Source organism: Pelophylax lessonae (genome assembly GCF_965119305.1).
Source record: "Pelophylax lessonae genome assembly, chromosome: 8".
Lineage (NCBI taxonomy): Eukaryota > Metazoa > Chordata > Amphibia > Anura > Ranidae > Pelophylax > Pelophylax lessonae.
Window position 1 is genome coordinate 15110053 of NC_138775.1, and position 24064 is coordinate 15134116.

The window sequence follows — 24064 nt, forward strand, 5'->3', positions numbered from 1 at the left end:
ACTGCAGGCTCCTGGGGAGAGTAGATATAGTGAATGCAGGCTCCTGGGGAGACCAGATATAGTGATTGCAGGCTCCTGGGGAGAGTAGATATAGTGAATGCAGGCTCCGGGGGAGAGCAGATATAGTGACTGCAGACTCCTGGGGAGATCAGATATAGTGACTGCAGGCTCCTGGGGAGAGCAGATATAGTGACTGCAGGCTCCTGGGGAGAGCAGATATAGTGACTGCAGGCTCCTGGGGAGAGCAGATATAGTGACTGCAGGCTCCTGAGGAGACCAGATATAGTGAATGCAGGGCTGGGGAGAGCAGATATAGTGTATGCAGGCTTCTGGGTTTAGTAACACTTTAATCACTTCTAAAGGAATTGCAAAAAACACACACAGGAGGGAGCAGACGCCTAGCGCATTACCCCCATAGACATTTATTTCATCTCAAACAATTGCATACTCACAAACATGAAAAAAAAAAAAAACAGGCGTATCAAGCAACTCCAGCTGTAGGCAACGTCCTCTAATCATATACCACACGGTTGAAAGGCTGACGCATTTCAGGGGACAAGCCCCCCCTTGTAAGGCTCTGAGGAAGGGGACTTGTCCTCCGAAATGTGTCAGCATTTCATCCGTGTGGTATAGGATTGGATGACGTCGCCTATGGCTGGAGTTCTTTGATACGCCTGTTTTTTTTTTCCCCACGTTTGGCAGTATGCAACTGTTTATGAGAATAGATAAATGTCTATGGTGGTGATGTGCTAGGCGTTTGCGCCCTCCTGTGTGTGCTTTTTGCAGTGCATTGAAGATTACCCAATCTGAGGAGGGCTGCATAGAGTAAAACATTACTTGCCAAGATATCGGGAGAAGTATCTTTTTCTAAACGCTTGAGTGTTTGGATTTTCTTCACTGGTAAAGGAATGCTGACATTGCAACTTTCCTCATTAGAAACACTACAAGTGCATCAGCTGATTGTTATTACCATTAACAGTCCCATAATCAAACCGCTTTTTCTCAGGGCAGAAACAGGTAGGAATCAACAAAGTTTGGTAAAATCCCTGCAATGTGTATTGATCACCCAGAGGGGAATGTTTTTTTTCTCAACAAAAGTGGAGTAACTCTTTAACAGCTTCCCCACTGCTCACTGTGCTGCTACTGCGGCACAGTGGCTCGTTATCGTCTGGCGACGTAGACCTACATCACCAGACATTGCCCTCTCTTGGCGGTGCGCGCGCGCCGCCGGAGGCTCGCTCTGGCTGTTTTCAGTCACAGCGGGAGTCGGGCCAGGGGAGGAGCGGCGGCGATCGCCGCTGCTCTTCCCCGATTGTCGGGGAATCGAGTTTGGAGATCCGCCCACTTGTGTAAACAGGGCGGGCGGATCTCCTAAGTGACAAGGAGTGACAGATTGCAGTGTTCAGCATAGCTGAACATGCGATCTGTCCTTGTGTCACTCAGTCACCTCCCCCCACACACGTTAGTAAGCACCAGGCATCCCTCTCCAATAAAATTAACCCCTTCCCTGCCAGTGTCATTTTTACAGTAACAGTGCATATTTATAGCACTGATTACTGCAGTAATGTCACTGGTATCCCCAAAAGTGTCAAAAATGTCAGTCAGGGGTCCGATCTGTCCGCCACAATGTCGCAGTCCCGCAAAAAAAAAAAAAAAAAAAAAAAAAAAAAAAAAAAAAAAAAAATCGCAGATCGCCGCCATTACTCGTTAAAAAAAAAAAAAAAAAACACCAAAAATTACAGAAATCTTTCCCTTAGTTAGTAAACGCAATAACTTTTGCGCAAACCAATCAAAATACGCTTATTCTGATTTTTTTTTACCAAACATAGGTAGCAGAAAACAAATTGGCCAAAAATTTTAAAAAACATTTGATTTTTACATTTTTTTGGGGGGGAATTTCATATAAAAAAATTTTAAAAATATTGTTATTTTTTCAAAATAAACGCTCTTTTTTTTGTTTATAGCGCAAAAAGTAAAAATTGCACAGGTGATCAAATACCACCAAAAAGAAAGCTCTGTTTGTGGGAAAAAAAGGACGTAAATTTCGTTTGGGTACGGCGTCGCATGACCGCGCAATTGTCAGTTAAAGTCGCACAGCGCCGAATCGCAAAAAGTGGCCCAGACGTAAGACAGCAAAATCCTCCGGTGGTAAAGTAGTTAAACAAGTAATCACTGGCCACCCAAAGGCTGAAGAAAAGCATAAGAAAGATGGCGGCAGTGATGACAGAGGGAGCAGAGAGGTCTTTGCTGATTAGAGACTCAGCGAGTTCTCCCACATTCCCCCCTAGCTCAGTCTTGCTGTGAGGATGCAGATAACTCTACAAGCAGGTCCCTAGTGTAGAATTCATCCTACAAACCTTAACTTATTCCATCGCCCACACGTTTGACATCATAAATATACAAGTCATACCAGATATCAGGTTTTTCTTTTTTTTTTTTTACACAGTGCGGTTATGACACTTGCAACAAAAATATTCTATGGCTAGCCCTAGGACAAATAGATGGCACATTTATTACGCATTTCCAGATGAGAGTTTACAGCAGTGGAAATAATCTTGGCTTCTATTGTGGATATACAACTTGCTTGCTAAAAATATGAATGTTTCTGATATTACGCTTTTTCGGCTGGAATAAGTCTGTCCCTTTAAAGCTTAATTCGATTAGTAGCGGAGCGCTCATCATGAACTAGAAGAGAATACCGCAGAGCAAAAAACCGCACATAGCAGGCATGGAAAAAAAACCACGTCACACATTCCGCTTTTTGCAAGAAGTCTACTTCCAAGAAATGATTAACGAATCCCATGTGCTTATAAATTCATTTAGATGCATGCTTTATTTCCTAATGGCTTTCAATCTTATTTTTTCTTTTAAAGTATCACACAGCTCAACTGATAATTAGCAGCTTTGGACTCCACTTCTGGCATCTTCTGCCATAGTTCAACCATGGAGTCAAAATAAAATATTCCCACGTTATCATTATCCTTTACTAATTATAATAGTAGCATAAAGAAATATCGCCAGGATCAGGTCGGCGCAGAAGCAACTGATTGCAATATATATATATATATATATATATATATATTTTTTTTTTTTTTATTTATTTGAGATTGACAAATTAAATCGACACCACCGATATATTGAGGGCCGATATGCACTTTCCCCGATATATCGGAATCGGCCCCTGAGGTTGCCGATATTTCGGGGAAGTGCTTGTACCGGAGTGATGCCTGCAGCTAGAGGCATCACCCCGCTACCGGCATCCATAGCCGATGGTCGGCTGTCTTGTAATGACAACCGATGCGGCTGAGAAGCCTACACACCGAGTCTGCAACAGCCCTGCATTGCACCCACAATCTGCTGATCACGGGTGCAATGCTTTCCAAGCTCCAAATAAAAAAATAAAAAATATATGCACATTTTTTTTTTTTTACCTCCAAAAAAAATGTGCATTTATTTTATTTTTTAACCACTTTAGCCCCGGAGGATTTGGCTGCTCAATGACCAGGCCCTATTTTGTGATTCGGCACTGCGTGACTTTAACGGACAATTGCACGGTCGTGCGACGCTGTACCCAAACAAAATTAACGTCCTTTTATTCCCACAAACAGAACTTTCTTTTCGTGCTATTTGATCACCTGTGCGATTCTTATTTTTTGTGCTTTAAACAAAAAAAGGAGCGACAATTTTGAAAAAACAACATTTTTCAAATTTTATAACAAAAAAAAAATGTAAGAATCAAATTTTTTTTTTAACATTTTAGGCCAATTTGTTTTCTGCTACACATTATTGTTAAAAAAAAAAAAAAAAAAAAAAATCGCAATAAGCGTATTTTGATTGGTTTGCGCAAAAGTTATTATGTCTACTAACTACGGGAAAGATTTATGTAATTTTTTATTTTTATTTTTTAACTAGTGATGTCGGCGATCTGCGATTTTTTTTGCAGGACTGCGACATTGCGGCGGACAGATCGGACCCCTAACTGACATTTTAGACACTTTTGGGGGGGGACCAGTGACATTACTACCGTAATCAGTGCTAAAAATATGCACTGTTACTGTAAAAATGACACTGGCAGGGAAGGGGTTAACTGTACTGGTGATCAAGGGGTTAAACGTGTCCCTAGGGGTGTGATTCTGTCAGGGGGCGTGGCTTGTGAAGTAGTCACAGAGACATGCGATCCTATATAGCAGGATCACATAGCCTCTGATTACTTCAGGGAGAATGACAGACCGTTGTGTTTACATCGGCCGTCTGTCCTTCTCTCTCAGCTGCGGGAGATCGCGAGTGGCGGCGGCCATCGGAGCCGCCGGTCACACGCACTGGCTCCCCAGGTAACGAGCGGGGGCGCTCCCCCTACAGTCTCCTGAGCGAGCGACGTAGGGCTACGTCGCTTTGCCTAGCAACGGCAGAGTGCCGCAGTAAATGTACGGTGGGCGGGGCGCAAGTGGTTAAAAGGTGAACTTCTCCTAATAAGTGGTAAGTCTTTAAAAATAAAACTAGAAAAACTATATATACCACAGCAAATATTTTATGGAGTAGACCAGGGATTCCCAAACTATGGCCCTCCAGTTGTTCAGGAACTCCAATTCCCATCATGCCTAATCATGTATGTGAATGTCAGAGTTTTACAATGCCTCATGGGATGTGTAGTTCAGCAACAGCTGCAGGGCCGTAGTTTGGGAATCCCTGGAGTAGACAATGAGAGAAAAGAGAACTCAGACTCTCAAACTTACATTCCATTTTCATGCCCATTTCCAGACATTTCTTGAGGCGACAAAACTGGCATCGGTTCCGGTGGTGCTTGTTGATGACGCAGTCCTGGCTGCTGCGACAGCTGTACGTCAGGCTTTTCCGGACGCTTCTTTTAAAGAAGCCTTTGCATCCTTCGCAGCTGACGGCCCCATAGTGGCGGCCTGAGAAGGGAAAAAAATATAGTGCACGGTGAAAAAAGGGTCTGCAATCGTAACAAAAATACTTTGTTTGCATGTTTTGAGAATACCAGTGTGCTGAAAGGTGGGAAGACATATTGTGAGCTCATCCAATTATGGCTAAATCACTGCCAAAAAACAACGTTAATGTTGATCTACTGGAACAAACTAACAGTCTTTAAAAGCTGAACTCCAGGATTTCTGGTCCTGGACGCCAGTGAGTATTGGTCCTGCAATGTATGTGGCTATTTTAGAGCATGACCACCAGCCTGAGCCCCTTAGAGAAGAGGCTTCGAGGGACCGGTCACACAGCACTGTAGAAGCCTGCCTGAGAGAGGAATAAGCCAAGTATTACAGCTTATTCTTATACCCCTAGACATGAGCAATTAACCCTTGCAATGCAGGGAAGCCTCACTGCAAGGGTATTTTTTAATTTATTTTTTTAATCTGAGGTTCAGCTAGAGTGCCGGTTCACATTTGTGCGGCTGCGGCGATCGCATATAATATCGGAGCGCACTGCTCCTTCATTACATGCGATCGGGTGTGTGGTGCGAATTCAGCCATACACTTTGTATGGCTAAATTTGCACTGCACCCGCAGTAAAGTCGCACATGACCCTTTTCTTCAGCCGCATCAGGATCGGATCGCACAGTGGTTCACACTTGTGCGATCCGATCCTGTGCGAACTGTAAGATCGCACTGCGATATGCGATCAAACTGGGGGTGTCGTTAACATTTAATTGACACCCCCTGTGTATCGCATATGGCAGTGTGAACTGCCAAGGGTGCGTTTGCGATGCGGGAACAGGCTGCGAATTTGCAGCCTTCCCGCATCGCATAAGTGTGAACCGAGCCTTAATCCCATTTCCAATGAATAACAATCTTTAAAAGAAAAAATAAAACACTACTCAGAACGTGAAATCCTGAGGCTCCTCTGTTCTAGACTGCAGAGTGGGAGGGTCCTTCTTCAGTTGCTCACTTTACTGCCTGGGTGACACTTCTAACCCGTGGGGTCATCACAGGCTCCCAGAAGTTCAAGCAGTGAGACAATGTCTTGAAAAAGGACAACAAGATCGATCGGCAGCGGACCCAGGCTCCAGCTCTGAATCACCTTTCAGAAATGCATTATGGGACAGCAGATTTTGGCGAATATTAAAGTGGTAGTAAACCGCATCCAAAAAATAAATAATTGGGCCCCCAGCAGTTTAAATCATAATGTGCTAGTATGCGTCCCATGCTAGCACAGTATGACAGACTTCTCTAAAAATTAAGCCCTCCAGCGGCACGCTGCCACTGCTGAAGGCGCTTACATCTTCACCCGGGCTTCGGCTATTTTTTAAAATTGGTAAATAGTGGGGATCGACCGATTATCGGCAAAGCCGATATATCGAGGGCCGATATGCACTTTTCCCAATATATCGGAATCGGCCCCAATATTGTCGATATTTCGGGAAAGTGCTTGTCCCGGAGCGATGCCTGCAGCTAGAGGCCTCATCCTGGTACCAGCGTCCATAGCCGAGGGTCGGCTGTCTTGTAATGATACGCCTTCCGCGGCTCGCTTGGGTCTCCCGTCTCACTGGGAGACCCGGGCAACAAGCCTGCACGGCCGCCGAAGACCCGATCAGAGCGGTGATCAGCGACTTCTAGTGACGGGAATCTGGCGCTAACTGACACTGGCTGGGAGGGGCATATGGACGTCACTAGTGACACTAATACAGTGATAATACTGTACACTGTATTAATGACACTAATGGGCGAGAGGGGTGATCAGAAGGGCAATCAAGGGGTTAACTGTATGCTCAACAAGTGTACGTGTGCTGCTTTTACTCACAGGATCTGGCTGTCTTTTCTCCCTGAACTCGGAGTTGATTTCAGGGAAAAGAAACAGCCATATCGCTGTTCTGGGTGTTTTTTAAACACAGAACTCTGTGCTGTAATTGGCCACATCTAATCAGCAGGTATACAGCCAAAATCATTGGCTGTAACCTGCTGACAAACTTGTGCTGTGTCCAATCACAGAACAGATCAACAGGGCGCCCAAAAACAAGGAAGTGAATCGTGACGTACCAGTACGTTGAGGTGTTGCCTGCTGGCAGTAAATGTATGGTTAGCAGGCGGCAAGTGGTTAAAAAGTACAATTGACATACTAGATGATCAATGCACAACATCATTTTAAAACACACCTGACGCTTTGTCCCCGCAAACTACGCAGTATTCGATAATCTGCGGACGCTGCACTTCCGATTTTCCCAGAAGTCTCTCCACAGACGCTGCATCCGTTACTATCTACAGGAAAGACAGGACGTGTGAAATGCAACATGACCAGGAAACAATACAGCAATAACTGGAAACATAACACTCCACGTGGGAAAGAATCTGTAAGGTACAGCAAACTATGGATTAGGTGAATGAACAGATTAGTATATCTGCATCACCTGAAAAGTATCAGCTTTACGTACTTCGCTACAAATCAGTGTCCTCTGTGTGGAAGCAGTGGTCTCTAGGCAGAGGTCTGACATTCCCTCCTGAAGACACACAGCCAGGGCTCTCCAATCAGAAGCATGATCTTTGCCGATCGGAGAGTTCTAGTTCTGACTCAATAGGAGATGTGTTGCAATGAGACTGCCATTTCCACACAGAGTAAGGGTCCTCTACTCTGCAGCATGCTGGCAAGGGACAGGCTTCTCTTCTCAAGCTGTGGTTGTTAAAAAAAAAAAAAAGAGAAACTAAGACCAGCCATAGACCAGGGCTTGACAAATTTGCTTGAAATTTAGGAGCCAGTTAAAAAAAAGTTAGGAGCCAGTTTTTTTTCACGCATGCCAAATGGCCCGGCTTCTGTCGGATCAGCTGCCATACACACGGGCCCTATGGTGGCCAGTTTTTAAAGAGGAAGTAAACCCTCCTCTGCAACTTGTACCTATAGGTGAGCCTATGATAAGGCTTACCTATAGGTACTCTAAATATCTCCTAAACATGCACCGTTTAGGAGATATTTAGCTTGCATGCAGCCAGTGACGTCACTGGCACATGCGCTCTGAAGGAACGGCCACTCGTGCCGTTGCTTCAGAGCCAAGTGCAGTGAAAGTCGGCTGGAAAGCAGGAAGAAGAGTGACCGAACATGTCGCCCGTGAGGGAGGTGAGCGAGCTGCACTGCGGAGCTTCGTTCTAAGGTATTTCATAATGAGCTAGTATGCGATGCATACTAGCTCATTATGTGTTTGTTTTTCGGGTGTTTGTTTTTTTTAAATTCTGAGGTTTACAACCTCTTAAATGAACTGGCTGATGTTGCCGGGCATTCGACCCGTGTGTACTTTGTTTACTTCTTCTGAGAGATATTAAAGGAACACACCTGATACTTATTTTTAAGTACTCGCCGATACCAATTACCGATACCTATCGCCTCGGAAGAGTAGGTAGAGGGATGGTTTGGGAGGTGGGGGGGGGGAGAGTTAGAGAGTTGGGTAAGACTGGCGTGAAGATGTACTGGATGAGAAAAAGAAAAGGGAGGGCTGATAAGGTGGGGGGAGAGGAGTCACAATATTGGCTACTGCTCTCTATTAAAAAAAAAAAAAAAGAGAAGAAGAATGCGCTGCCACTTAAACATGAATGAATATATTCAGCTGGTACAAACACCTAATGTATGTTCCCCACCAAAAAGAAGTATAAATATATGTGCTGCGCTACGGTGTCAAATTCTCCACCAGGTGGAGCACGGACACAAAGGGCAAAGGGGAGAAGCCCTGCGGTGTGCAGAGCCATGCAGCTGCCAAGGAAAGGACAGATCTGTGCGGGGGCCACATGGGACTCATTCCTGCTCCCGACTGGACTGTGGCAGAAATTGCTGAGCCGCCATGAGCAGAGCTGAATGTGAGAGCTGCGCCTGGCAGGAGGGAGGAAGACAGTGGGCTGGGGGGAGCTGGGCTTGCTCACCTCTAGTGCAGGCAGGCAGTTTCCTGAACTGTAGGTCCACAGACATGCGGCCCGACAGCCCAGGGGCTTGTAACAGCTGGCGGGAGGGGAGGAGGCAGGGAGGGAGGGGAATCCCGAGGACATGATTGGTTGTTTACAAAAACAAAATGACAGAAAAAGATGGGGCTTTGCGGGCCAGTGGGAGTAGAAGGATCAGACAAAGAACCGTTTATAAAACCAAAATTACATTTTATTTGTATAAAGAACAATAAAACTAAGCATGGACTACCATGCATATGTGATAACAGAGGACTGACATAACATACAATGATAAAATCAAACAATTAACGTCACTACTTATAGAGAAACATATCCCCAGAAGGGGTTGTAACCAAAATCTGTATAAGGTGGAAATTGGGTCTCAAGCTGGATTCGGTCACGGTAGGTCCCCAGCAAGCCGACGCGTTTCGCTCAAGGCTTCCTCAGGGCCTGAGAGACCATAACAGACCGATGTTTTCCTTCTTGATAGTGACTTGTGCTAGGCGACAAAGCTGTAGCGATACTAATGCTGCTTGGAGCTATATTGCTTCGGTATTTATCATAACAGACATCAAGAATGTATTTCTTGCATAGGATCCAATGTATTACGTCCCAGATTGTGTTGCCAGGGGCAAGGCTTTTTTGGCTATCCCCCCTATGAACTTTTTGGGGTGGGTCCCAACTCACAAGGTGAAGGTCCTCTCCTTGATATATTCGCCCTTATATATATATATATTCACTCCTAGATATGATAGATCTAGTATTGTGTTACATGGCTTGAATAGGATAGGCAGCACCTTTCTTTCTGTAGTTCAAAGATATAGTGTATATTTCCCCAGTTTCAGGGTCCTTGATGGCAACACAACTGACCTTTCCTCAGTCTAAGGTAGACTCCAGGCAGGAAAGGGAGACATGCATAAAATTTCAGCTATATGGACAATATGGTCCTGGGCTGTATAAGCCCTCTATGTCTGGTTCACTTAGCAGCCTGCCAGATTGGTTGTTAAAGATGCGGTGGCCCCGCTCCTTAACCAATAAAAATCGCCAGCATTATTTTCTTTACATTTCAGCTGTTAGCGAGGAATTCCCTCTGACAGCTGAAAGTACCGAGCCTGAAGGTAAAGGTTTGGGGTATCGGGGCATTTGCACAAGTACCTATACCAGTGGCAGCTGGTGCTCCATGGGCCGGCAGGCAGACCACACCATCCCCCGGACCACACCATCCCCCCTCCCCCTGGACCACACCAGCTCGCCAGGTTGCACACCACCCCCCCTCCCTCCATTGCCGGCTCACTTACATTAAAGCGCTAAAGATGCCCTGGAACACTCCTGCCTGGCCCCATTAGAAGCCTCCCATCAGCTTCATCTCCGGCGGGGGCTTCCCTGGCGTCTCCTCCCTCCTCCTCGGCCAATAGCATGGCCTCTCCTTTTGGCCAATCGGGAAACGGATCTCATGACCCGCTTCCTGATTGGCCAGGAGGAGGATCCATGTGACAATAGCAAATTTTTATTCGCTATTGTCACACAACTGTGTGGGCTCGGCGCACAGAGCTCACCCTTTTTTTAGCCTGTGAGAGCCTCTGGCTCTAATCACATGGTTAAAAAAAAAAAAAATCCCCATTGAACTCCATGCGTCCGGCGCCCCGCATGTAGATTAAGGGGCCGGACGCATGGATGGGGGGGCGGCGCCCCTGTGCCCCATATACACCAACCGCCAATGACCAATACCCGTGCAAATGCCTAGTATCAGTATCAGCTTAACCCTACCTTTAACCCATACTTGACCTATACGCTAATCCTGGTACTGACCTAGATCAAACTTTGATCTAGGTTTTTTTTTTTATTTCATTTTTTTTTATTTTATTAACACACAATTGTTTCTTTTTTCTCTCAGCAGAGAAAGATAAATGTATCTTTCCTCTCCATTCAAGAGAGAAACACAGGGGAGGGCTTCACAGTGACTGATCACTTTAATAGCCAATCAGAGGCTATCACAGCGATCAGGTGACCCAGAACCTGGAGTTCCGGGTCCTGGTCGTTAGTTCAGGACCCAGGGCTCCCAGCAAGACCCCGGTCTCTGTGCTGCACGGTACGCTCCCAACGCAAAGACAGATACGCATATATGCGGCCCCACTGGACTGGGATTTTTTTTTCCGTGGGGCCGCATATATGCGTATCTGTCTCTGTGCGGCACGCTCCCAGCCCAAAGACAGAAACGCATATATGCAGCCCCACGGAAAAAAAAAATCCCAGTCCAGTGAGGCCGCATTTATGCATACTGCCAGTACTGCCAGTGGGAAGGAGTTAAATGGGTCAATTAAACTCAATGAAGAGGACAGAAGAGTAGGACATCCTCTTACCTGAATCCTCCCCGGGACGATGTTTTCTGTTGTGAAGATAAGCTGCTTGGCATTGGGAGATTCTGGGGTGGCCAATATCACCTTCCCTGATCCAGATCCATCCGGACTGGCCAAGATGAACTGCTGCTTGGGTGACACAGAGGAGTCTACGGCTGTTACAATTTGGATCTTCTGTCCTGTCTGCTGATCTGTTACAATCTGTGAAGACAATGGACCACATTTCTGATATCTGGGTACATCCTGATCACCACAATGATGCATGAAGATATTCTCATCAGATCATATTAGTGCCTTCTTACCACTTGAGTCTCGGGTGCCGTCTCCGAAATGGCGTTTGGACAGCTGCTATTTGTCCCAACATAGCCACTATGTTTACAAAAGGAAGTTATGTGACCAACAGATTGTGGTTTCCATTGCAGCTCTACCGGGATTGCCCCAGTAATCAAATGATCACCTTTGATCTGTCCGACAATGAAATCTGGCTACACAGAGGGATACACACCTCTCATTATGTAGGGTATGGGGAGTGCAGTGTACTGGGAGCCATGATTGGAAGCAGATTGTAAAGTGATTGTTAAGGAAAACTGAATTTTTGTAAAATCTTACCATAAAATTCCTTTCTCTGAGTCCTCTGACAAGCGCCGCCCACTCACAGTCTTCACCAATGGGTATTGACGCTTGCTTCTATGGATAAGAGGTCAATACCCATTGGTGAAGACTGTATGAGTGGGCGGCGACTGTCAGAGGACGTAAGAGAAACTTTTTTTTTTTTAAACAACACGTCATACTTACCTACTCTGTGTAATGGTTTTGCACAGAGTAGCTTCAATCCTCCTCTTCTGGGGTCCCCCGCCAGCGCTCCTGGCTCCTCCCCCCTGCTAAGTGCTCCCCATAGCAAGCCGCTTGCTATGAGGGCACACGGGCATACTAGCTCTTGAGCCGGCTCTGTGTGTCCGAGTACGGCTCAGCCCCGCCCCCCACTCCCTCCTCACTGATTGATTGACAGTAGCAGGAGCCAATGGCTCTCACTGTGGTGTCTGAGTCAATGAGGGAGAGAGCCTCTGGTCACATGCACATCGCTGGATCGAGATCAGGCTCAGGTAAATATAAGGGGGGGGGGGGGCTGCACGCAGAAGGATTTTTTATCTTAAAAGGGATTGTACAGGTTTTTTTTATCTTAATGCATTAAAAGTCCATCTCTATCCAGCGAAGTTGCAGGAGTTTCTCCCCTTCTCATTGGCTGAGACAGCAACGTGGGGCGATTGGCTCCTGCTGCTGTCGATCAAAGTCAGTCAGCCAATCAGATTAGAGCGAGGGCAGGGCAGGGCCGGGTCAAGGCTCCATGTCTGAATGGACACAGGGAGCGGTGACTTGGCTCTGGTGCCCCCCATAGCAAGCTGCTTGCTATGTGGGGGCACTCAACAGGAGGGAGGGGCCAGGAGCACCAAAGAGGGACCCGAGAAAAGGAGAATCCGGGACACTCTGTGCAAAACCAAACTGCACAGAGCAGCTAAGTAGAACATGCTTGTAATAAAATTAAAAAAAAAAAAATAAAAAAATACACTTTACAAGAACTTTAATGCATTGAATGAATAGAGATATAGATTAAGCAATTTATGGTTAGACAGCGCTGGGTACTCCCATAATACCGGAGAGGGAAATACACCTTACATCCCAGCAGCAGTCTTGTAAATGCATTCATAGAGCAGGGATCATATTTTAGTACAACAAATTTGTTGAGAAAAATGAACTGGCCTGATAAAATACCTGGATACGCTGAGGAGTGGACACGGCGGAGTCTGTGGAGATTATCTGGATGCGCTGGGAGGAGCTGGTCATCACTGAAGATTCCTGAACCTGAAAATCAGAAATACAAAAGTCATTAAACATTAAAAAAAAAAAAACAAAAGGCTGTACACAAAGCAAAACCGAATAAATCCTAGAAAGCCTGATCTCCAGTACAACTAATATACCACAACTGGGACCCAACTTCTTTGAGATCCACAGTACTGGCCTGACTGGTACCTGAACTCCGCATGAGCCTGTCCAACCTTACCGTCAATCCTGAACCAAACAGGCAGCCATGAGACACCAAACCTTCACCAACATAAAAAGTGTAGTCTCTTATCAACCTGGAATACAATTTATGTTCCACTCTTATGATCCAAAGTCATGGCTTGAAGCGTCTCTTCCATTGGTTTTAAATTGTTCAAGGTTATTCCACGAGAACAATAAAACTGGAAGCCCAGGAACACGGGGAAAAGCATTACCTTCAAAGCTGCAGCTAGGATTTGGATGCATTTTGTCGCAGTGATTACACCACAGAATAGGACTGTTTGCTTTTAGTGCAAGAAGGTAAGTATGAATGTCTAGGTGTTATTTTAGTGTTAGGACTAAGTGCCGGTTCAAAGGTTAGGACTAAGTGCCGGTTCGCATATATGCGATGCGGGAAACCTGCAAATCCACTGCGGGTTCCCGCATCGCATTCAAATGAAAAATCTACATAGGTGTCCCGATCCCGCCGTTGATAGCAAATCACAGGCACTGGAGGATATGTAAAGATGGTCAGCCTCTGAGCTGACAACTTACGCCCTATGCGGGGTCTTGGAACTGCTTCCCCAGCCCTGTGAGCACCTCCAGCGGCCGTGATTTCCCATCATCGGTGGGACCAGGACACCTATGGAGATTTTGCATTTAGCCAGATATGTACTGTGGGTGCCGGTTCACACATATGTGATGCGGGAACCCTGCAAATCCACTGCGGGTTCCCGCATCGCATTCAAATGCAAAATCTACATAGGTGTCCCGATCCCGCCGATGATAGCAAATCACAGGCGCTGGAGGATATGTAGAGGTGGTCCGCCTCCAAGCTGACATAACTTCCACCCTATACGGGGTCTTGGAACTGCTTCTCCAGCCCTGTGAGCACCTCCAGCGGCCGTGATTTGCCATCATCGATGGGGCCAGGACATCTATGGAGATTTTGCATTTAGCCAGATATTTATTGTGGGTGCCGGTTCACACATATGCGATGCGGGAACCCTGAGAATCCACTGCGTGTTCCCACATCGCATTCAAAACGCAGGCAGTTCACACTGCAATATGCAATTTGCTGGGGGTGTCAATAAAAGGTTAACGACACCCCCAGATCAGTTTGCAAATCGCAGTGCGAACTGACAGTTCGGACAGGATTCGAATCTCATTGGTGTGCACCACCATGCGATCAAAAAAGGGTCCTGATAAAGTTGTGTCCGAATCCGATGCGAATTCAGCCATACAATCTGTATGGCTGAATTCACTTTGCACAGACATCGCATGTGATTTTCAGATCAGTGAGCTGTGAATAACATGCGATGTCTGTCATCGCTATAGTGTGAACCGCGACTAAATCAACTGTTGCAGGCAGCGAACCCAAAAATGATGTGAAGTGCGATACTGAAGATTGGCTGCTGCAGCTCCGGAAGTAAGCAGAAATTGGAGTCACTGTCCATAAGGCTGGTAAATATCATTGATCTTTTGTATGGTCACTTTCTATTCTTAAAAGACAGAACAAAACCATCAATACATTCCGTTTCTCTCCCACCCTCTATAGCTGCCCTATTGTGTAATATATGGCAGCAAAACCCTTCCTATAGTAACCATACCCAGTCCAGCTCCCCTATGGCTGCAGTTTTGGGCTGTAGTCTCAGCTGGAGGCATCATCATGCGGTTGCCTTAACCACTTAAGCCCCGGAAGATTTTACCCCCTTCCTGACCAGGGCTTTTTTTGCGATTCGGCACTGCGTGAATTTAGCGGACAATTGCGCGGTCGTGCGACGCTGTACCTAAACGAATTTGACGTCTTTTTTTTCCCCCCACAAACAGAGCTTTCTTTTGGTGGTATTTGATCACCTGTGCGATTTTTACTTTTTGCGCTATAAACAAAAACAGAGCGTCAATTTTGCAAAAAAAAAAAAAAATAAATAAATATAATATAATATAATATAATATATATATATACACACACACACACACACATACACATACATATTATATATAATAATATGTATATATAATATATATACTTCACTTTGCCTGGCCGGGGCTGACCGCCGCCGTATATAGTCGTGCGGCGGTCGGCAACCGGTTAAAGCAGAAATTATAGTTGGCTGTTTACAAGGCAAGGCCTCAGGTACTGAAACCTGGACAGCCTGCAGTAGATGAGGGACGGACAGAAAGAGGTGACCAAAGTCACTGTGGATGGGCAGCAGGAAACAACCTAAAATTAAAGTGATTGTAAAGGCTGAAGATTTGTTGCCTTCATGCATTTTATGTGCTCCAAGCCCCCCCCCCCCCCCAATACTCACCTGAGCCCCCTCTTGACCCAGCGATGTGCACGAGAGCCTTTAGCTCTCCCAGGACACCCCTCCTCATTGGTTAAGACAGCAGTGGGAGCTATTGGCTCCCACTACTGTCAATCACAGCCAGTGACCCAATGAGGAGAGAGTGGGGGCGGAGCAGAGCTGCAGCTCTATGTGTCTCATGGACACATAAGATTAGAGCTCAGGAGCCAGCACGTACCAGAGCCCACCAAAGCAAGCAGCTTGCCATTGGGGGCACTGGTTGAAGGAGAGGAGCGCTGGCTGGGGACCTGAGAAGACGAGGATCAGGCCTGAACTGTGCAAAATCATTGCACAAAGCAGATAATTATGACATGCTTGCTATTAACCGGTTCCCGGCCGGCCACCGCATATTTACCGCAGCAATGTGGCTCTGCTGAGCAAATAGACGTAGGTCTACGTCAGTCGTAAGCAGGCAGCTAGGGGGCGAGTGCCCCCACTCGGCAGCGGGGAAGCTGGTGCACGGGTCAGGTGGCTCCGATTGCCACCTGACACCCGCGATCGCTCCCCGCTGAGAGAGAACAGTCAGCTGTTGTAAACACAGCCAACCGTTCTTCTCCCTGGAATGATCACAGAGCGCCTGTGATCCTTCTATATAGGATCACAGGTCTCTATGGTCATTTCAGCAGCCATGCCCCCCCCACAGTTAGAATCACTCCCCTAGGCTCACATTTAACTCCTTGATCACCCACAATGTTAACCCCTTCCCTGCCAGTGTCATTATTACAGTAACAGTGCATATTTTTAGCACTGATTACTGTAGTAATGTCACTGGTCCCCCCAAAAGTGTCAGAAATGTCAGTTAGGGGTCCGATCTGTCCGCCGCAATGTCGCAGTCCGGCTAAAAATCGCAGATCGCCGCCATTACTAGTAATTAAAATTTAAAAAAACAATAAAAATGACAAATCGTTCCCCTAGTTTGTAGACGTGATAACTTTTGCGCAAACCAATCAAAATACGCTTATTGCAATTTTTTTTTTCTCAAAACGATGTAGCAGAAAACATATTGACCTAAAATGTTAAAAAATTGATTTTTTTTTTTTTGAGAATGTTATATAGCAGAATGTGAAAAATATATATATTTTTTTTCAGAATTTTCGCTTTTTTTGTTTATAGCGCAAAAAATAAAAATTGCACAGGTGATCAAATACCACCAAAAGAAAGCTCTATTTGTGGGGGGGAAAAAAGGACAATTTTATTCAAGTACAGTATTGCACGACCGCGCAATTGTCTGTTAAAATAATGCAGTGCCGAATCGCAAAATATGGCCAGGTCATTAAGAGGGAAAATCTTCCGGTCCAGAACTGGTTAAAACAAAAAATAAAATAAAAAAAGCTGAACCTTTAATAACACTTTGGAAACCAGGAGAATTTTGATGCTTTCTCAATGCTTTACTGTAAGAAAAAAAGTGTGGAGCCCATGTGACACTTCCCCCAGAGGATGACCTCAGCTGCCCTTCCACAGGGGAAATGAAGGCCCCCCGAGACCTATGTACCTGCGGCAGCTCCCGATGCTTGGCCTGACTCTTTGCAAAGCAAGAGCAACAGGGGAGAGAATTCCTCAATACTTTATGGTAAGAAAGAGTGCAGAGCACACGTGGCACTCCACTCAGAAAACCTCAGCACTCCTTCCACAGGTGAATCACCAGGAAATGAGGACACCCAGCGACCTATTTACTTGTGGTAGCTCCTGATGCTCAGCCTGACTTGCCTACTAACCAACAGAGTCTTCAGAGACAGGGCAAGCGTTATGGCAATGCCAGTGGATGGAAAGCAATCTTCAGTAAACTTTTTACCCGTACAGAGTCTGGAAAGAGCCCTACATTGGAATCCGGTTCCTGAAGGTCACTTCTAATCCAGTCCAGTAGGGTCCAGATTAGGGATAGACCGATATGTTTTTTTTCAGGGCCGATATTGATATTTTGGTCACAACGTATATTTATTACATTTAAAGTTTTGAAATATAAAGACAATTTTTGACACAAGGTACTGAACATGTTCATTTTTGTTTAATGCTTAATGGCTGGCTTGTTGGCACCCTGTGGTGGCACAGGGCCAGTGGGTGGCTGGCTGGCACAGGGCCAGTGGGTGGCTGGCTGGCACAGGGCCAGTGGGTGGCTGGCTGGCACAGGGCCAGTGGGTGGCTGGCTGGCACCCTGTGGTGGGTGGGTGGCTGTCTGGCACCCTGTGGTGGGTGGGTGGCTGGCACAGGGGCTGTGGGTGGCTGGCTGGCTCGCTGGTACAGGGCCTGTGGGTGACTCGCTGGTACAGGGCCTGTGGGTGACTCGCTGGTACAGGGCCTGTGGGTGACTCGCTGGTACAGGGCCTGTGGGTGGCTGGCTGGCTCGCTGGTACAGTGCCTGTGGGTGGCTGGCTCGCTGGTACAGGGCCTGCGGATGTGGGTGGCTGGCTGGCACCGGGCTGCTGTGGGTGGGTGTTTTGCTGTGATACACTCTCGCGAGACTAATCCCGACTCCAGACGAGGCTGTCCAAGGCGAGGGAGGCAGCCTAGGAAAGCAGAATGACGTCACAAAAATCGGCAATATCGGCCAGTTCCGGGCCGATACCGATATATATCGGGGAAAGTGCATATTGGCCCCCCCAATATATCAGACTTGCAGATAATCGGTCTATCCCAAGTCCAGACACAGCTCTCCAAAAGCCAGGCTGAGGATGACCATGTCAGATAGCTGCAACTGTAAAAAAATACCTCTTCCTTCAAGAGTCTTGACTGAGGAAAAAAAATAAAAAAATGTTGAAGATTAAAAAAAAGAAAAGTACTGGCAAAAACAGGTTAGTCTTTTACACAGCAGAGCTGAAGAGAAAACTTCCATCCTCCTAGGACACTAGCAAACAATAGAAGAGCAATCATCATGGGCTGGCCCCTCTCCAATCCTCCTGTAGGCGGCAGTATAACCCTAAGTTGGAAGACTTTTTGCACCCTCAATGGACGAGAAAAAAAAAAAAAATGAGGGCACATTCCCTTTAAGCGTGGGGGTTTTGGGCAAGGATGGGTTTTTTGAGTGCTTTTGGAATCACAAAAAAAAACACACACCCCATTGTGATTTCTTCTGTATTTTCCTGTATTGGGGTATGCAATTCTTGCTGTGACTGTTTTTTATTTACAACACACAAAAAAATTCTGTTTATTACGCACTTCAGTAATGTAACCTTGAATGCCGAAACACAACAGCTTCTGCTACATTCAGTTCTCAACGGATCCCCATTGCTTTCCACACCTACGGGGTTATTTAACAAGGCTGTAACCATAGCAACCATATTTTCAATTTCATAACTTTACAGCAGTGAGAACAATAAGAGCCTGTTCACACTTTTGGTTTGGTCAGGCCTTTGATGAGCATTGTAGTGTATGACAGCAAATAAAAGGACAACTGTATAGAGGAGGTGTGAAGGCGGCCATTGCTGAGCCCTTTCTGAGCGCCGGACCAAGTATGCAAATTAGGTGCTGTCATTTTGATCTGCATGCTTGTCCCAGGGCAGAGACTCAAAGAATGGAAGCCAGAGATAGCCAGAAGTGGGCAGCAACAGCAGCCTCCATATCCCTGTGAGTACAAGTACAACATGGCATACACCACAATTGGTATCTGCTACAGCAATGTTCCTCAACCTTTTTTCCTTCCCGCCCGCCCTATAACACCAAGGCGGCCGGGCGGTGGCTTTCCCATACCGATTGGACGTCAGATGACGTCCAGCAGAAAAAGGCGCTCATACGTGCCACCCAGGGGTGCGCAGCGCGGCGATCAGTAGTGTGGTGTGTTGATCCAACACACCACATCTCCGATTACCTTAAAGAGCCTATGACTTAAAGCGAAGTTCCACCCTATTTTACAACTCTGCACCTTCCGTTAGCTTAAAACAACCTAAAAAAGAATTGGATAGTTATTTTTTGCTTCACTTACCTTATTTTTTCTGAAAATTAACTTACCTTCCTTCCACTTCCTCCCTCTGTGGCCACAGCCCCCAATGTCACTTCCTCCTTTGCATTGACTCCTGGGAGATGAGCGTCATCAATCCCAGTCAATGCGCCTGCACCGGTGTCACTCGTCACTTCCGGTGCAGACGCGTCATTCCCTGCTGAATCAATTAGAACAGCTTCTGGGCATGCGCAGAACCAGCTGCGGGATGACGCGCCTGCACCGGAAGTGACGAGCAGGGCATTCTGGGACTTCCGACATCACAGAAGAGGACACGAAGAGGGACGCTACGGCTTCAGCTGCCGCAGATGGCAGCGATGGACAAGAAATTTTCAAAGTAAGTTTTTTTTCTTATAGGTAAGCTAAACAGGGGACAGTTCAGAGGCTATCGTTGCTTAACCACTTAAGCCCCGGAAGATTTTACCCCCTTCCTGACCAGGGCCTATTTTGCGATTCGGCACTGCGTGATTTTAACGGACAATTGCGTGGTCGTGCGACGCTGTACCTAAACGAATTTGACGTCCTTTTTTTCCCACAAATAGAGCTTTCTTTTGGTGGTATTTGATCACCTGTGCGATTTTTTTTAAACAAAAAAAAGAGAGCGTCAATTTTGCAAAAATAACAATATTTTTCAAATTTTTTTATATGAAATTCCCAAAAACAAAATGTAAAAATCTAAATTTTTAACATTTTCGGCCAATTTGTTTTATGCTACATATGTTTGGTAAAAAAAAAAAAAAAAAAAAAAAATCGCAAAAAGCATATTTTGATTGGTTTGCGCAAAAGTTATTGCGTTTACTAACTAAGGGAAAGATTTTTGTCGTTTTTGTTGTTTTTTCTTTTTTTAACGCGTAATGGTGGCAATCTGCGATTTTTATTTTGCGGTGCTGCGCCTTTGCGGCGGACAGATCGGACCCCTTGACTGACATTTTTGACACTTTTGGGGTTACCAGTGACATTACTACAGTAATCAGTGCTATATATATGCACTGTTACTGTAAAATTACACTGGCAGTGAAGGGGTTAACTTTTTTTTGAGAGGGTTATGTGTGTCCCTAGGGGCGTGATTCTAACTGTGATTGGTTGTGGCTTGAGGTGTAGGAACACTGATCAACGGTCCTACATAGTAGAACCGTATGATCACCATTCCTACACAGGGGAGAATGACAGACGGCTTTGTTTACATCAGCCGCCTGCCTTTCTCCCTCTGCACCGACAATCGCCGAGTGACCGGCGGACATCGGGTCCGGCGGTCACACACGCCGTGGGGGTCCGTGACCGCACGGGGGCGCGCACTCACTCCCTAGACCCTCACAGGCTAGCGACGTAGTACTACGTCACTCTGCCTGTGAGGGGCTGACCGCCGACGTAAATAGTCGTGAGGCAGTCGGCAAGTGGTTAAGCTCTTTACCATGTGATCAGCTGAGTCCAATGTGTAACCAGGAAGCGCTGGTTATCGGCATTCTTCTATTCACTGCTTGCATGAGTAGAGGAAAGCCAATAAGCAGCCCTCCTGACTGGGGGGGGGGGGGTTCTGCACTGATATTCAGTACAGTGATTATCAGTGAAGCCCCCTCAGCGGTGCCCATCTGTGTTGCCCACCAGTGATGCCAATCAGTGCCCTTCAGTAATGCCCCGTCAGTGCCATCTATCAGTTCCCAACAGCGCCACCAGTTTAGAGTTACACAGGAGGTCTGGGGCTAGAGTGATTGTTTATACCTCACATGTGTGGTGAGAACACTGTTTACAGTGAAGATATCTGGATGATGGGTGCAGCTGCAGGCATCAGATATCTTTGTTTCTGCCGGAGATTCCCTGCACAGTAAAAACAACCATTGTGGCTGTCCATTTGCTTCAATGTTTTTACAGGAGGCGGGAAGGGACATCCCGTCCATTCCCCGCCCCCTCCCTCCCCCTCCAGTGCTTCTTCCAGCTCACCCGTGCGATCTGCGAGCTGGAGAGGGAATTGGCCCAGCGGCGGCCATTTATCATAGAGCTGACAGAGGACCAGATGGTCTTCGGTCACATCTATGACCCTAGGAGGCCGGGCTTGACGTTATAACGCCACTTCCGGCCCCGGTGGATGTAAACACTGCTGGTTTTTTTTTCGACTGGGAAGCCGAGATCTTTTTTTTTTCTTCTTCCTAGAGGAGAGATGTGAGGACTTATGCCTCGTACACACGCATCGATTATTGGCCGGGAATTTTCAGCCAACGTCCGTTTGGCCGATTTTCGGCTTGTTAGTATGATGCTTTCGACAACCGACTCCGACTTTTTGGCCGAAAAAAATCTGGTGTGCAGGCTATAAAATTTTTGTTGGCCGTCAACACAACGCTTAAGCCTCGTACACACGTACCGATTGTTGGCCGTGAATTTTCGGCCGCCACCCAATCGGCCGATTGTCGGCTTGTTAGTATGATGCTTCCGACAACCGACTGCGACTTTTCGGCCAAACAAAATCTGGTGAGCATGCTATAAAATTTTTGTTGGCCGTCAACAGAACGGCCGATTGTTCGTCAGTCAGTACAGATTTTGGCAGACAAAAATCAGATGAGCAAGACTGGGCATGCTCAGAGAAGAAAAAACACACGGAAAGTAAACCAGCACATGACATCACTTCTGAAGTTGGTTGTTGTTGGCCGATAAAATTCGTGTGCAGTCTAGAGCACATTCCAACCAACACAACAACACTGGACAAAAGACCGCCGATCGGTCGGCCGACAATTGGTGCGTGTGTACGCGGCTTTAGTATGATGCTTTCGACAACCGACTCCGACTTTTCGGCCGAAAAAAATCTGGTGTGCAGGCTATAAAATTTTTGTTGGCCGTCAACACAACGGCCGATTTTCCGTCAGTCAGTACAGATTTCGGCAGACAAAAATCTGATGAGCAAGACTGGGCATGCTCAGAGAAGAAAAAACACACGGAAAGTAAACCAGCACATGGCATCACTTCTGAAGTAGATTTTTGTTGGCCGAGAAAATTCATGTGCAGTCTAGGCACATTCCAACCAACAAAACACAACTCTGGACAAAAGTCGGACGATCGGTCGGCCGATAATCTTTGCATGTGTACAAGGCATAACAGGCCAGATTTTAAGTATTACCTTTGGGAGATGCAGACTAGAATACTGCAATCACTGAGCAACAAATTATATAACCTGTGATGTAATTTAGTTATCTTGCAAACCTGGCCTGTTAGCGGGCCCCGAGGACCGGAGTTGAGCACCACTGGTCAATTTGTTCTAACAATGTCCGTATTATAATGAAATGCTGTGGCTGTCAGTATTCGGCTTTAATGAACTGAAGACATTCAGATTTTGTATGCAAACCATGACCGAATGGAACGCACATGCAAATGTTTTACTGGAAGTCGGGCAATGTAGGGCATCAGTGGGAGCGCTTAGGGGAGAGATGAACATCTATGTAATGAGGGACGTCTATCTCCACTATGGACCCCCTAATAAAACCTGAGGGACGTTCCCACATATCCGGAAGAGTCTAATTATAGGCAGGAGAGCGGCACAAAACTCCCTCACCCAGAAGAGACGCCTCATTACTGCACATACTCCTCACCCGCACGCACCCCGACCCGCTACGTGGATGACGCTCAAACCCCGAAGGGTTAAAAAGAATCGGAATTAGAAACTCATCTCTGGGAAATCTCCGAATGTAAATTACGAGAGATCTGAGTGTGGGGGTGTGATGGAGCTCACTGGTCTAGCTGGGTTTATGTTGTGCAGGAAAACCGTATTATTGGAACATCTTGTTTGCCTGTGAAAGTGAACTCGGTGTATCTCCTATTAAAGAGCTTTACCTTATATTTCAAATAATACAGGAGCATTAACCACTTTAAGAGCGGAAGGATTTGCCCCCTTAACCACTTGCAGACCGCCGCAAGTACATATACTGCCGCGGTCAGCCCCAGCCAGGCAAAGTGACATACCGGTACGTCACTAGCCTGTCACCGGCTTGTGAGCCAATAGCGGGCGAGCGCGCGCCCGCCCCGTCTTGTTCCCTAACAAGTCAGGGCGTGTGACCGGCTGACCCGATGTCCGCCGGTCACTCACGATCGTTCGCCGGGAAGGGAGAAAGGCAGGCGGCTAATGTAAACAAGCCGCCTGTCATTCTCCCCTGTATAAAAATGGAGATCAGACGGTTCTACTATGTAGGACCGTTGATCTCTGTTTTTACACCAGTAGCCATGTCCAATCACAGTTAGAAGCACGCCCCTAGGACACACTTAACCCCTCCCTCTCCAATACAGTTAACCCCTTCCCTGCCAGTGTCATTTTTACAGTAGCAGTGCATATGTATAGCACTGATTACTGCAGTAATGTCACTGGTACCCCCAAAAGTGTCAAAAATGTCAGTCAAGGGTCCGATCTGTCCGCCGCAATGTCGCAGTCCCGCAAAAAAAAAAAAAAAAAAAAAAAAAAAAAAAAAAAAAAAATCGCAGATCGCCGCCATTACTCGTTAAAAAAAAAAACACCAAAAATGACAAAAATCTTTCCCT

At 46.4% G+C, this 24064-nt stretch overlaps 1 protein-coding gene across 2 annotated transcripts in view; it reads right to left on the reverse strand.

Moving 5' to 3' along the window:
• NR2C2 (nuclear receptor subfamily 2 group C member 2) overlaps nucleotides 1-24064 on the reverse strand; it is a 62259-nt gene that overhangs the window by 32929 nt on the left and 5266 nt on the right. For both annotated transcript variants that reach the window (XM_082265177.1, XM_082265176.1), the window contains exons 2-5: nucleotides 13004-13093; nucleotides 11237-11434; nucleotides 7112-7214; nucleotides 4734-4913 (exon numbers count right to left, since the gene is read on the reverse strand). In XM_082265177.1, coding sequence (XP_082121303.1) covers nucleotides 4734-4913; nucleotides 7112-7214; nucleotides 11237-11434; nucleotides 13004-13075 — 553 coding nt within the window. In that variant the 5' untranslated portion in view covers nucleotides 13076-13093. The remainder of the gene's footprint in view (nucleotides 1-4733; nucleotides 4914-7111; nucleotides 7215-11236; nucleotides 11435-13003; nucleotides 13094-24064) is intronic.